The 12,759-nt window shown below is 39.6% G+C and overlaps 1 protein-coding gene across 1 annotated transcript in view; it reads left to right on the top strand.

Annotated features, from left to right (window-relative positions):
• Positions 1-12,205, top strand: part of LOC138949213 (uncharacterized) — a 45,345-nt gene extending 33,140 nt beyond the window's left edge. The window contains exons 25-29 of the mRNA XM_070320988.1: positions 1,371-2,006; positions 3,403-3,692; positions 4,025-4,501; positions 5,048-5,288; positions 5,604-12,205. Of these exons, the coding sequence (XP_070177089.1) occupies positions 1,371-2,006; positions 3,403-3,692; positions 4,025-4,501; positions 5,048-5,288; positions 5,604-5,753 (1,794 nt within the window). The 3' untranslated portion in view covers positions 5,754-12,205. The remainder of the gene's footprint in view (positions 1-1,370; positions 2,007-3,402; positions 3,693-4,024; positions 4,502-5,047; positions 5,289-5,603) is intronic.
• Positions 12,206-12,759: the final 554 nt, after the last annotated feature.

Here is a 12,759-nt window from a genome sequence, read left to right as displayed (position 1 = left end):
GAACTTTGTCATAAGCTAATTTCTACTTGACTAATTGTTTGACTATGAAGAAACATTTGCAGACATGATATGTGTTTGATTGGAGTAATTCGAGAATTTGAGTCTTGACAAAGGAATCACGATGCATCCCCCCTCCCCCACATCTCCCTCAACCCCCTCTTTTTTTCAAAAAGAAAAGAAAGAAATGTTCATCAGTGGCCTCTGCATTTCAGTATGACGCCATGGTTTTGCTCTCAGAATGTTGATTTCAACAAAAAGAATAGTATTAACTGCCAACGGAAAGCCTATCAAAGAGTATTAAAAAACAAGTCGCGTAAGGCGAAATTACTACATTTAGTCAAGCTGTGGAACTCAGAGAATGAAACTGAACGCACTGCATTTTTTCACAATGACCGTAGTCCGCCGCTTTTGCATAACGGAGTGAAACTGACGAGCCTGTTCAGCGCGGTAGTGGTTTCGCTGTGCTGCATAGCACGCTTTTCTGTACCTCTCTTCGTTTGAACTTTCTGAGCGTGTTTTTAATCCAAACATATCATATGTTTTTGGGAATCAGGAACCGACAAGGAATAAGATGAAATTGTTTTTAAATCGATTTCGGAAATTTTATTTTGATCATAATTTTTATATTTTTAATTTTCAGAGCTTGTTTTTAATCCAAATATAACATATTTATATGTTTTTGGAATCAGGAAATGATGTAGAATAAGATGAACGTAAATTTGGATCGTTTTATATAAAAAAAAAATTTATTACAATTTTCAGATTTTTAATGACCAAAATCATTAATTAATTTTTAAGCCACCAAGCTGAAATGCAATACCGAAGTCCGGCCTTCGTCGAAGATTGTTTTACAAAAATTTCAATAAATTTGATTGAAAAATGAGGGTGTGACAGTGCACTAGTGCCACCTCAACTTTTACAAAAAGCCGGATATGACGTCATCAAAAGTATTTATCCAAAAAAAGAAAAAAACATCCGGGGATATCATTCCCAGGAACTCTCATGTCAAATTTCATAAAGATCGGTCCAGTAGTTTGGTCTGAATCGCTCTACACACACACACGCACAGACACACACACACACACATACACACACACACATACACCACGACCCTCGTCTCGATTCCCCCTCTATGTTAAAACATTTAGTCAAAACTTGACTAAATGTAAAAAGAAAAAATATATCGTTAAAAGTATTCCACCTCACACTCCTCGAACTGATTTTGCTGTGTTTGTCCAACAAATTGTACATAACTAAGTATTTCTTGCTCACTCTTTGTTCAAGTGTACAGTTCATGACTGATCTCCCACTAGCATGCCATCTGTGCAGTGCAACCAAGGTAACTGAGTCATCTTTCACTTAATCCTCAGGTTGGCGGTAACTCCAAAGCGTCTCGGCGACCCCACTCATATCATCAGCCTCAAATCAGTCGCTCTGACTTTAACACCTTTCCTCTCAGTTCCAATCAGCCTTTGTCAGAACACTCAAATACTCATCAGCAGAACTCGGACTCTATCGTGAACCAGGATTTTCATGGGAATGCAGAACCCTCTGCGAACTATCACGTGCCATCAGAACATTTGCACCATCAGTCAAGCAATAACCCACATAGTAGACCTGCTGATGCTCGAAATTCAAGGACGCAATATGAAAGCCCTGGCCAGTCTCAGACCTCAAGGTCACATCATGACAGTCATGCTGTTACATCAAGGCCAAGGTCACACTATGACAAGTTAACAGTGCCTCAGAATGTAAGATCGCCCTATGACACAATGTCGCAACAAAATTCAAGGCAAACTCATGACATTTCATCTTCAAGGTCCCCTTATGACCTATCCTCAGCTCATCAAAGTTCAAGGCCATCTCATGATAAATCCAAATCATATCACTCTGATTACGAGGCGCCCAGGTTGGGTTATGCAGCGTCCACTTCTTCTCATCGCTCACACCGCTCGCGTCATCGTGACAATGTCAGCCATGCTCATCCTGCTCACTCCCGCTCGCAAGTATGCTGTCATCTGGACATAACTGTCTTCTGGGCCTCTCTTTGTGACTTTACTCTTCTTTTCATTGTGCAGGATGGAAGAATAGTTTTTGATTTTGTCCTATTAGTATTATAATAAACCAGTAGCACAGTGCAGCCTAAATTCATATGTCAAAAGTTATAAAAGCAGATGATTGGATATATTCCAGGATGTTCAAAGGTGTGAAAAATGCAACAACCCCCAAAAGGTGTATGAGACCAAACATCACTCATTTTGCCTGCCTAGTCTGCCCTTAACTCATTGCCTCCCAGGTATGGATATATCCATACCCACTCATATGGCTCTACATGACCAGGTACGGATATATCCGCTCGATCTAACGCCTGCATTCCAGCGTGTTGATACACAGTTACTACAATTCTGAATGACCTGCTGCAGCACAGTTGGTCTCGGCTAAAAAAAACTTGATCAACATAGGTGGGGTCGAAAGTGTTAAAAAAAAACACAAAAAAACCGCCTGATTGTGTATATTTATGAGCTAAGGAAGTTTTGATATACTTCTGTTTTAGACATGAGTCATTTCTGTTTTGAGTGTCAAAGTTATTTGATTGAATTATTTACTGAGCCGCCCCCTGACTATGCATCCCCCCCACCCCCACCCCACACCCATCACCCCACCATTCCCCCCCCCCCCCCCCTCCTCAAACCACCACTTTCTCCTTCAGGTTTTGGAAGCAAAAACATACTTTATTTAGAAAAAAAGCCGGTTTCATCCAATTCTAACATTTAGGAATAGGATAGGAATAACTCATGTATTCTTGAAGAAATTACAGCATTTAATCACATGAAATGCATTCCAATTCATTCCACCTAGTTAAATACTGTTTCGTCCATCCTGCACTGTCTTACTGTCTATTTTTCTTGCGTACTATCTTTTCTCTTTGCTTTGCCAGTTTGTGTATTCCTCTTCTATTTATTCCTCGGTTTTGCATTTACTACGTAATGTTAATACAGTGTATCTATGTTTTCCAAATCTCAATGCTGAATTTTCATGAATGTTTATTATTTATCATTGAAAATCATCAGTATTCCGAAGGCATTCACCAGTCACAATAATATACTTTGTAAATGCAGTTTGTGACAATGCATGACATACAGAATTTACGTTTAATTTGTGAGAATTTGTTTTGTAAATATTATATGCATATCAGTGGTGGTACTAAAGCATGAAATGACAACTTGGTATAGGTACTAATTCCAAAAGAACAAATATTAAAACTACACTAACTATACCGTTATTATGTGTTGAATGTCTTGTCTTGGATTTGAGTGCATGAACTTCTGTGCTTGACTTCTGCTCATGATTCCAAAAGTCTCATGCCGAAAATATGTGTATTATGATAAAATATTTCCTCAGCAACAGGCTACCTACGACAGCGATGCCAACAACACTATGGGACGCAGAAGAGATCAACGCCAAGATCACAACAACGAATACTCCCAGAGCAGCGACTACAGAAACAGTAGTGCGCATACTCACAGTCACATTCCTGGGCAAGAGAATTACAGTCGCAGTGATAGAGAGAGAACAGGGCCAGAGACTGAACGGTTTCAGCAACAGACATCAGATTCTAGAATAGGACATCCAGCGTCAAGGTCAGGGCACAGAGGTGAAGGTCACCCAAATCCAGCCAGTTATCACTACAGGTATGACTATGAGTGTGTTTTAGATGATACAGTGTGCTTTGGTCGGTTGGTTTGCTAGTTTGTGTATATTGCAACAATTTGATTATTTGTTACTGTCAACGTTGAGTAAAAAGTGGTCATCCATTCTCTGAATACAGAGTGTGTTGGTTATATCCTGGTGGAACTATGTGAATACTGTCCATGCTCTGCTGAAGCTGTGTGTAAATTTAGTGTTTTCTGATTGAAAAAACCCAAAGGGAGAAGTTTTGATTCGGTTTGTTTGCTGACTCTTTAAGCATTGAGAGGCTGATCAGTGTCTGATCAAGATTTTCTTCTCTAACAATCTTTGCCAGGGAAGGATCTCAGCCAGCTCACTACGCATCTCCTACCGCTGCATCTGACGCAGTCCCTCCCCCCTATCACCATGGCAACGTCAGCTACAGCAGCTTCACATCACCACCACAGAACTTCCGCCAGCAGCAGAACCACCAACCACCACAAACACCTAACAGCACTCTGTTGCCTTATGATACCCAGCCATCGCAGAATTATTACAATGTTTCAAATCCTTATGACTCAGGGGCCAGTAGAGGTCAACACGATCAGTGGAACAGGCCAAGGTCATATGGCCAAGACGAAGAGCAGAGGCCAAGGTCGCAGCAGCTTGAAGGTCACAGGCCAGGAGGTGATGATGGCCAGAGGTCGAGACACAGAGGTGAAGGTAACAGGTCAAGGTCGTCACTCCATGAAGAGCGACCCTCTCGAGCTCCAAGGTTGTCGTATCAGGGAGACGTGCAGCACAGCCAGTATGACCAGCAAAATACATCAGGGTAAGTTATTAAGGTGATTCTACTGCATTTTGCTCTTGTGATATGCTTGTTGCTTTATGCAAGATAAACTGATCAGTGGACTATGTGTAGATTAGCAGTAGATCAGCCATTTTTCTGACAAGTTTTAAAACGCTATGAGGGAAAAAGTGTTTGAGAACTTTAAGAGTGTCATTGTTTGTTTGTTGATTACCACCCTCACTCGCCTGTCACACTCGTTAATCCTCCTCTCTCATTGCCAAGGATGCTGCTCCAAAGTCACAAATGAATTTGATAGTTCAGGATGCTCATGTCAATATTTGTGTGATAAAATAGTTTAGAAGGGTGTGTTAAATGCAGGATTCAAACAGCAACCGATTCCTTTTTCGCCATTGTTCAGTGATTTGTAGCTCCCGAAGAAACACAACATGCACCACATGGGCCAGAAGGATTACTTTAACTTCAAAGAAAGAACAAAGCAGGCACTAACCATCTTTGGGGAGCGTTACGATTGTCAATGCCATTGTGAAATTTACCCTTGTTTGTAATGTGATCTTTTTCTTGCTGAAGGTATCTGAACAATACTCCAAGCTACCAGCCCTCACCCAAGCAGTTCCAATATCAGCCACCTTCCCAACAGCATTACTCAACCACGCCACCTAGATATCAAGGGACACAACCCATGCAACAGGGGACACCACCTAAACATCAGGGGACACCATCTAGGCACTCTGTTTCAAGCACACCTCCAAAGCAACATGGGGATCCGAGATATTCCCAGGGTCTTCTGTCTGTACATGCTAGAGAACAGGTCAGATTTGGAAACATATATTTTAATTTTATTTTTGCTTTATCTGAAGATATCAGTAAAAAGTGTGAGTGTGTGTGTGTGTGTGTTTGATTTGTTAAAGGTTTGTTTTTATTCTCATAACATTCTGAACATCAGTTGATTGTTAGTCTGCGTTTTGCCAATCTTTGAAAAATGTACTAGTCGAACTTGAGGACCTTACACATTTAACTTGAGCAAGCCCATGCTTTCATCATTTCTTTTACCCTTTGTAGTTGATTGGCTGGTTGGTTGATCGACCGATTGATTGATGAGTTGATTGGCTTTGTTTGTTCACAGTCTGAAGGAAGCAGTAGCCAGGCTTCAGTGCTAGGGGGAGGTAACTACCACAGATCTCCTCGCCCTTCCTCCGCTCTCAGCGGTCCCGATCAAGTGCGGCAACTTTTGCGATCTTCCACCCACAACCCGGACCTGTGCACGGAATTGTAGCAGTTTGTGGTGTGTCTTTGCAAGAGAACATGTTGTGTATAGTTGAATATTGTGGGCAGTGTGAACAGTCAAGCTCTGACAACTTCCCACCACGGATACAGTATGTCACTATGTGTGTGTTAGAGAGAGAGAGAGAGGAGAGAGAGAGAGAGAGAGGAGAGAGAGAGAGAGAGAGAGAGAGAGAGAGAGAGAGAGAGAGAGAGAGAGAGAGAGAGAGAGAGAGAGAGAGAGAGAGAGAGAGAGAGAGAGAGAGAGAGAGAGAGAGAGAGAGAGAGAGAGAGAGAGAGAGAGAGAGAGAGAGAGAGAGAGAGAGAGAGAGAGAGATTTAAGATGTCGCCGAGCACCTTGTTGTGTTGCCTCAGAGCTGTAAGAAGGATATTGTTCTTTTAATCTGTGTCCAAGAGCCTGACGTGTGTGCAGGGTGAACAGTCTCTGAGATCTCCCCACCTTGTGCAGGGTGAACAGTCTCTGAGATCTCCCCACCTTGTGCAGGGTGAACAGTCTCTGAGATCTCCCCACCTTGTGCAGGGTGAACAGTCTCGGAGATCTCCCCACCTTGTGCAGGGTGAACAGTCTCTGAGATCTCCCCACCTTGTGCAAAAACTGGCAAGGAAATGAAAATGTGGCAGTGAAGGAGTTGATCACGTTACCTCAAAGCAACAAGAAGGAAATAATTGTGCTTTTAATCTGTGTCTAGGCGCCTGACGTATGCAAAGTCGTAAAAGTGGCTGCTGAGAAACATGCAGTTCCCTATGGGACCAGCAACAGTAATACTTTTAGACTGCAGTCTTGGAATATTGAAGTGGATTTGCTTAGTTTCAGAGTTCAGTAGTATCTGAGTGCAATTTGAACCAGGCATGTAAAATCCATGAGAGATTGAACGTTCCAGGTGTTTTGATCTTCCAGTCATGAAAATGTTTATGCATTCATGTACATGTACTGACCAGAAACAGCATTGCTCAGTCAGAGCTAATTAACCAACTCTCTGGTATATAGTCATAGTTTTTAAGTCTTTCAGCCTTTTAGTCTTAATCCCAGGCTGCGTATAGATATAATAACTGCTAAGTCTTGCAATTAGAATCCGAATCAGTATACATTTGTAAGCATTCATTAGATAAGATTAACAATTTAAAAAAAACCCATAGTTCAGGAAATAGACAATTAAAGCACAACACTAAATTAGAGACACATTATATTCAGAAAGACTCGGAGACTAAAAGCTGCAGATAGATCAGGTAATCAAAATGGGTATGAATCAAATTGCATCTTTGTTGAGAGCTGTGATAATACGATAGTTGTGACATACATATATGTGCTGCCACGCATATGTACACACAGCCTCACGTCAGTGCATGCACACATGCCTGCACATGTGTACTCACACACACACACACACTCACACTCACACACACACACACACACTCACACTCACACACACACACACCAATGGCATCAAATGATTTAACCTTGTTTGGAGACGGAGTTGTGTTGTGCAAGTGAGCAGAGATTTTAATTTACTTGACTTGGATTTAATCATCCGTAATTTTGGAGAAAAATTAATGAGCTACAAAAAACTGGCTTTAATTATTTGTGCCAACTAGCACAGAGATTTTTCGTTTCTGAGGTTAAATGCTTTGGGGCACATAGCACAAACAGTTGATTGTCCATGTAGTATTGAAACTATGAAAGATTGCTCTTCAGACTTGACTGTGTGAAATTCTCTCACAGATTTGTCAGTAGAGACTGTAATGTGCACTCACCTGTCTTTGAAAAGTTGTGGCCAGCTTTAAAGTTTCTGGTATAACTCTAGATTCTATGGTGACTGATATAAGGTGCTGCTAATAATTATTGACTCATTTTTATTACTGATGAATATATTTCTGAACTGATGAATGAGCAGGTGTAAATGAAAGAAGTTGGAGCATCTATCATATGCAATTAGAATACGCTTTTCATGTATAGATGTAAATATGTACCCAACACTTTCATTTTTGTACTTTTATTTTACAACTCTTTTTGCATGTGACTTGAATTGTGCACCCTACTGGCCGACTGATCAAACTTTACATATGAGAGGATAAAATAATGGCATGTGTGTGTGCGCGCGTTCATGCTCAAGTGTGCGCATGAGTATATCTTTCTATAAACATGAGTGTTTCAGGATGCACTCAAATGTTCTTATATCTTCTGTTAGACGTTGTGCATGTCAGCTTGACTGTATGGAGTACTGCGTGGTGTCTTGCTTGTAAAAGTCTCAAACACACAAATGAAACTGTTAACAGTTAACTGCTAAGGCGGTTGGTCAGTTTTTATTTTTAGTTTGTTTTTGGGTGTTTTGTAAATGTGAGCTGAATTCATGCATGCATTCATAAACAGACTGAATACATACAAGCACAACCGAGATCTGAGGCAACCCTAAAGTTCCCAGACTTTTTTGTGGATAAATAAATGCATGTATGTAAATTATGACTTTGGGAAGATGCTTTTGCAACTTTTTAACTTTTTTAAGTAATGTTTACACATCCTATTAAGTTTCTTTCAATGAAAGAAAATATCTGTACTTACATTTTGGTTGTGATGGGTTAACTTTTGTACTGAAATACCATATTTATTGACCAGGGGCTTTGCTCTGTTTAAGATTATTTTAACTACTGACTTTTAACGGTGCATATGCTGCTGACATATTTCCATAATCTTATCTCCAGTAATGTGCAACTTATCTCCAGTAATGTGCAAATGATGTAAAGTAAACTGTTTTTCTTGGTCAACGATCAAAGTTTAAACTGCCAGGGAGCAAATTTTTGATTAGTGCTTTTGTGAACAAGAAACAATTGACAAGTGGCTCTATCCCATTTTCCCCCTTTCCCCGTCGCGATATAACCCTTCGTGGTTGAAAACGACGTTAAACAACAAATAAAGAAAGAAAGAAACTGCCAGGGGATGTGGCCTTTTGAACTTACCAGGTAATTACTTGTGTGTGCTTGATTGCATCTTGATACAGGGTGACCCCCACAAAATGCAACCCATAAAAGGCTAATAACTTCTGCATCTGTTCAACGAACTACTTCATATTTGGTTTACATTAACTTCAGCCTATGCATGATCATATGACTATGTTTTATGTACACCAAATATGAAGTAGTTCGATTCTCGTATCTCCTATGAAATCTTTGCAGTTCATCTTCAGCCTATGCATGATCATATGACTATGTTTCATGTACACCAAATATGAAGTAGTTCATGGAACAGATGCAGAAGTTATTAGCATTTTTATGGGTTGCATTTTTGGGGGGTCACCCTGTATCATTACATGGGTATTCTTGGTGTGTTGATTATAAAAGTGCAAGACTTGATCTGATATTTGTAAAAACGGTTGTTTTTACGTGTGATTGTGTTGATTTGAATGTGCTAATGTGATACCAGATGCATAACGTGTAGGATTGATGAGTTCTCTTTGTTTTGTCGCTGGTACATGTAGTACTGTTAACTTCTGGGCTCTCTGCTTATTTCTCGTCTTCCTGGTATGTATGCAATTTTTTAGTATATGCGTGAAATATGTACTTTTCCTTTTTCTTTGTCTTTTTGGAATTGCTTTGAGGTTTTGTTACTTTGATGGTTCTTTACCGGAGAAAGAGGTTTCTGGTTGAAAAGTAGAAAGTATGGAAATTGCTCAAAGAAAAAACAATACACATAGAAAAGGAGCAAGCTGGATTCTCTTATCTCCTATGAAATCTTTGCAGTTCATTTGGAAAGGAAAGCAATATACCCCCCCCCCCTCCCCCGTCCCGTTCAAGCAAGGATCTTCTAAAACCCAAAAGAGATCTCTTATTTTAAAAATTAATTTTCTGTGTCATAATGTCTTATTTAAATAGTTTGGAATTTTATTATAATCTTTACTGTCTCAAATCAAGAAATCCAGCAATATCCAAACAAGTCAATTGTCTCCTAAAACCTTTTTTTATTTTTGCAAAGTGGAAATAAACCATGTCATACCTGTTGAAGATGTTTTTTCTTGTATAGTTATGTCATAGATTGTAGCCAAAGTATCAAAACATTGGACATTTGTGTAACAAGAATGGGGTTCTAGAGCTCTTAACAAAAGTTTTGTGCATTGTTTATTTAAGGAGTAGCTGGAAGAAGGAGAGTGCGAGAGATAAAGAAAGTTTGTGTGTGTGTGTGTTTGTTTGTTTGCCATGATTGTGAAGGAGTGGTTAGGTGTAGGGAGTGTGTAGAGGGGGACATTTTGTACTTTTGATTCTTTCTCATTAAATCAACAAGGTTGCATGTGGGTGATTGTGTGTGCGCAAGCGCAGTTTTTAATGCATGCTGAAAACATGTACATATGCATGTGCGCAGCATATACAGCCAGTGTATTTATACATAATGCCATATGACATTTGTGTGGTTGTAGTCAACAATTTGGATACAACATGTATATATGGTATATCATTTTATCCAACGCAAAATGTAAGACCAAATATCCAACTGCAGGTTCTTAACAGCATGTCTTTTTTGTTTTGTTTTAAAGTGCTGTGCAGTATTTGGCCTTTTTAATTTTATTCTCGAACATGTATCTGGGAGGAGTCTATACCAATACATTTTTATATTTTGGCTTGTACTGATTGCTTACGCAAGTTATTACACTTCAGCGAAGCCCACATTTTCATGTTCTTCCATGGAAGAACTCTCTCTCCTCGGTAGCTTACATTACACATGCTGACCTATTACTTTTCAGAATGTAAATGATAAAAAGATGCCAGTTACGGAAATCATTTAAAAATGCCAGCATAATTTCCAGGTTTTACTTGATCTGAAGCTGTTAATATGTTATTACCCATATGCTGCTATAATTTGGAGTTTCCCCCTTTTTCTCTTTCTTTCCTTCTCCTCCTTTCTTTCAGGCAAAAATGTATATATGCGTGTACTTCAGATGATTATTCTAATCAAGCAATAAACCCCCCACGGGTTAGGGGGAAGAATTTACCCGATGCTCCCCAGCATATCGTAAGAGGCGACTAACGGATTCTGTTTCTCCTTTTACCCTTGTTAAGTGTTTCTTGTATAGAATATAGTCAATTTTTGTAAAGATTTTAGTCAAACAGTATGTAAGAAATGTTAAGTCCTTTGTACTGGAAACTTGCATTCTCCCAGTAAGGTAATATATTGTAGTACGTTGCAAGCCCCTGGAGCAAATTTTTGATTAGTGCTTTTGTGAACAAGAAACAATTGACAAGTGGCTCTATCCCATCTCCCCCCTTTCCCCGTCGCGATATAACCTTGAATGGTTAAAAACAACGTTAAACACCAAATAAATAAAGAATCAAGCAATAAAATGGCATATATTAGATGTGAACGGTGAGCATCGACTTAAAGGCATGCTCCTGCCCATGAAAACAATTTGGCTCACCATCAGAGCCTTTTAAAAGCCTAGCTAGATCTGAGATGGTGAGCCGAACTGTTTTGGGACGGAATGTGCCTTTAAACAACTTTCCCTCACGTGCAAAAGATCATGTAAACTAGCACAGATCTGTCCAGGTTTGTACATGGGATAAGAGCGGTCTTTCGACATATGTACCAAAACTCAACATCCTGGCCGCTCGCCGTGCAGTTAGAAATATTCTGGACATATGTGACCCTCCACCATGAAATGAGTCGCATGTCACCTCGCGCAGAACCGCTAGGCTTAATATATAAGTCCGGGGAGTGTCTGGTAACAGTGTGAGGGTCACCGTAGTCACAGGCTAACAGTTTTCGCTCTTTTCTAAAAACGGTTTTCACCACTGGATAGAGCATAAACAACTCTTTAGGAAAATGTAAAAATATGAAAATCATGCAAAGTTGATCGACATGCGACTCATTCCGTGGTGGAGGGTCACATATTATTGCAGACTGACATTGGTGCAAGTTATAAGATTAATTTACCAAAAAATTCCCACATCTGCACAGAAAGCAGCCAGGCTGTCGAGTTTTGGTATCTGTTCAAGTACAAGGATGCAGTTGCTCCATTTAAAAATTAAAATTTTTTATACACACACACAAAAACGGACGAATCCTTGGTTATTTACGATGAAGTCTACATGAAACTTTGAAAAGGAAATTACCGTTAACTGTCTATGTATTTGGTGTATATCTGGCACACGGAGAAGTATAGTTGGGAGAAGAAAATATTTGTGAAAGTGCATGGTTGGTGTTTTCAAAGAGGTAAGTTTTGTTGAGAGAAACTTAAGAATGTTAATTTTGCATTTAATGAGGAAGTCATGTATCTTCATTCTTTAACTGCGTGCTATTTATGCAATAAACTGTCAGACATTGAGCTGACGGGGAGGGTTTAGTGCTAAATTTAATTGATGTATGACATTTTGTTTTTAAACTGTTTATGCAATTCTTATAAACAAGTACAGCAATTACTGAATTAGTACTCAAGTTAAAATGAATAAAATAACTTAATGATGCACTAGTGTTTTTAGTTGTCAGGCAAGGCATTTATTTTGCTGTTTTTTGTGCTCTGTGTGTAAGTGTGTGGGTATGTGTGTGTTTGTTTCTGTGTACATGAATGTGTGTGTGTGTGTATTTTATTTCTATACACACTGGCACATCTGAACTGACATCTACCTGCAGGTGTTCTTAGGCGACTAAAAATGCTAATTGTGCTTTTCCCTCTATTGATTATATGATACACTTTAACCTTCACTGTGCTTCCTGGGTCGTGCACGACCCAGAGCCTCACAAAAGTGTCTATCTCTGAAACTATTGGGAGTTTTTGATTGAAACTTCATGTAATTCCCAAACACCATAGGACCCTCCCATCCACCACTTTCTGAAGGATTATCTTTGTAAACAACTAAATAAACAATGACGCAATTTGAACTGGGCAGTCCGGATGATGTGGGTCGTGGGCGACCCATATGGAATTAAAGAAGGAATTTTTTATGTTTATCCCTATTCGGATGGCGTGGGTCGTGTGCAACCCATACTTTGCAAAGAAGCGGTAAAAAGTGTATTCCTA

Source organism: Littorina saxatilis, linkage group LG1 (genome assembly GCF_037325665.1).
Source record: "Littorina saxatilis isolate snail1 linkage group LG1, US_GU_Lsax_2.0, whole genome shotgun sequence".
NCBI lineage: Eukaryota > Metazoa > Mollusca > Gastropoda > Littorinimorpha > Littorinidae > Littorina > Littorina saxatilis.
This window is presented reverse-complemented; position numbering and strand designations above follow the sequence as displayed.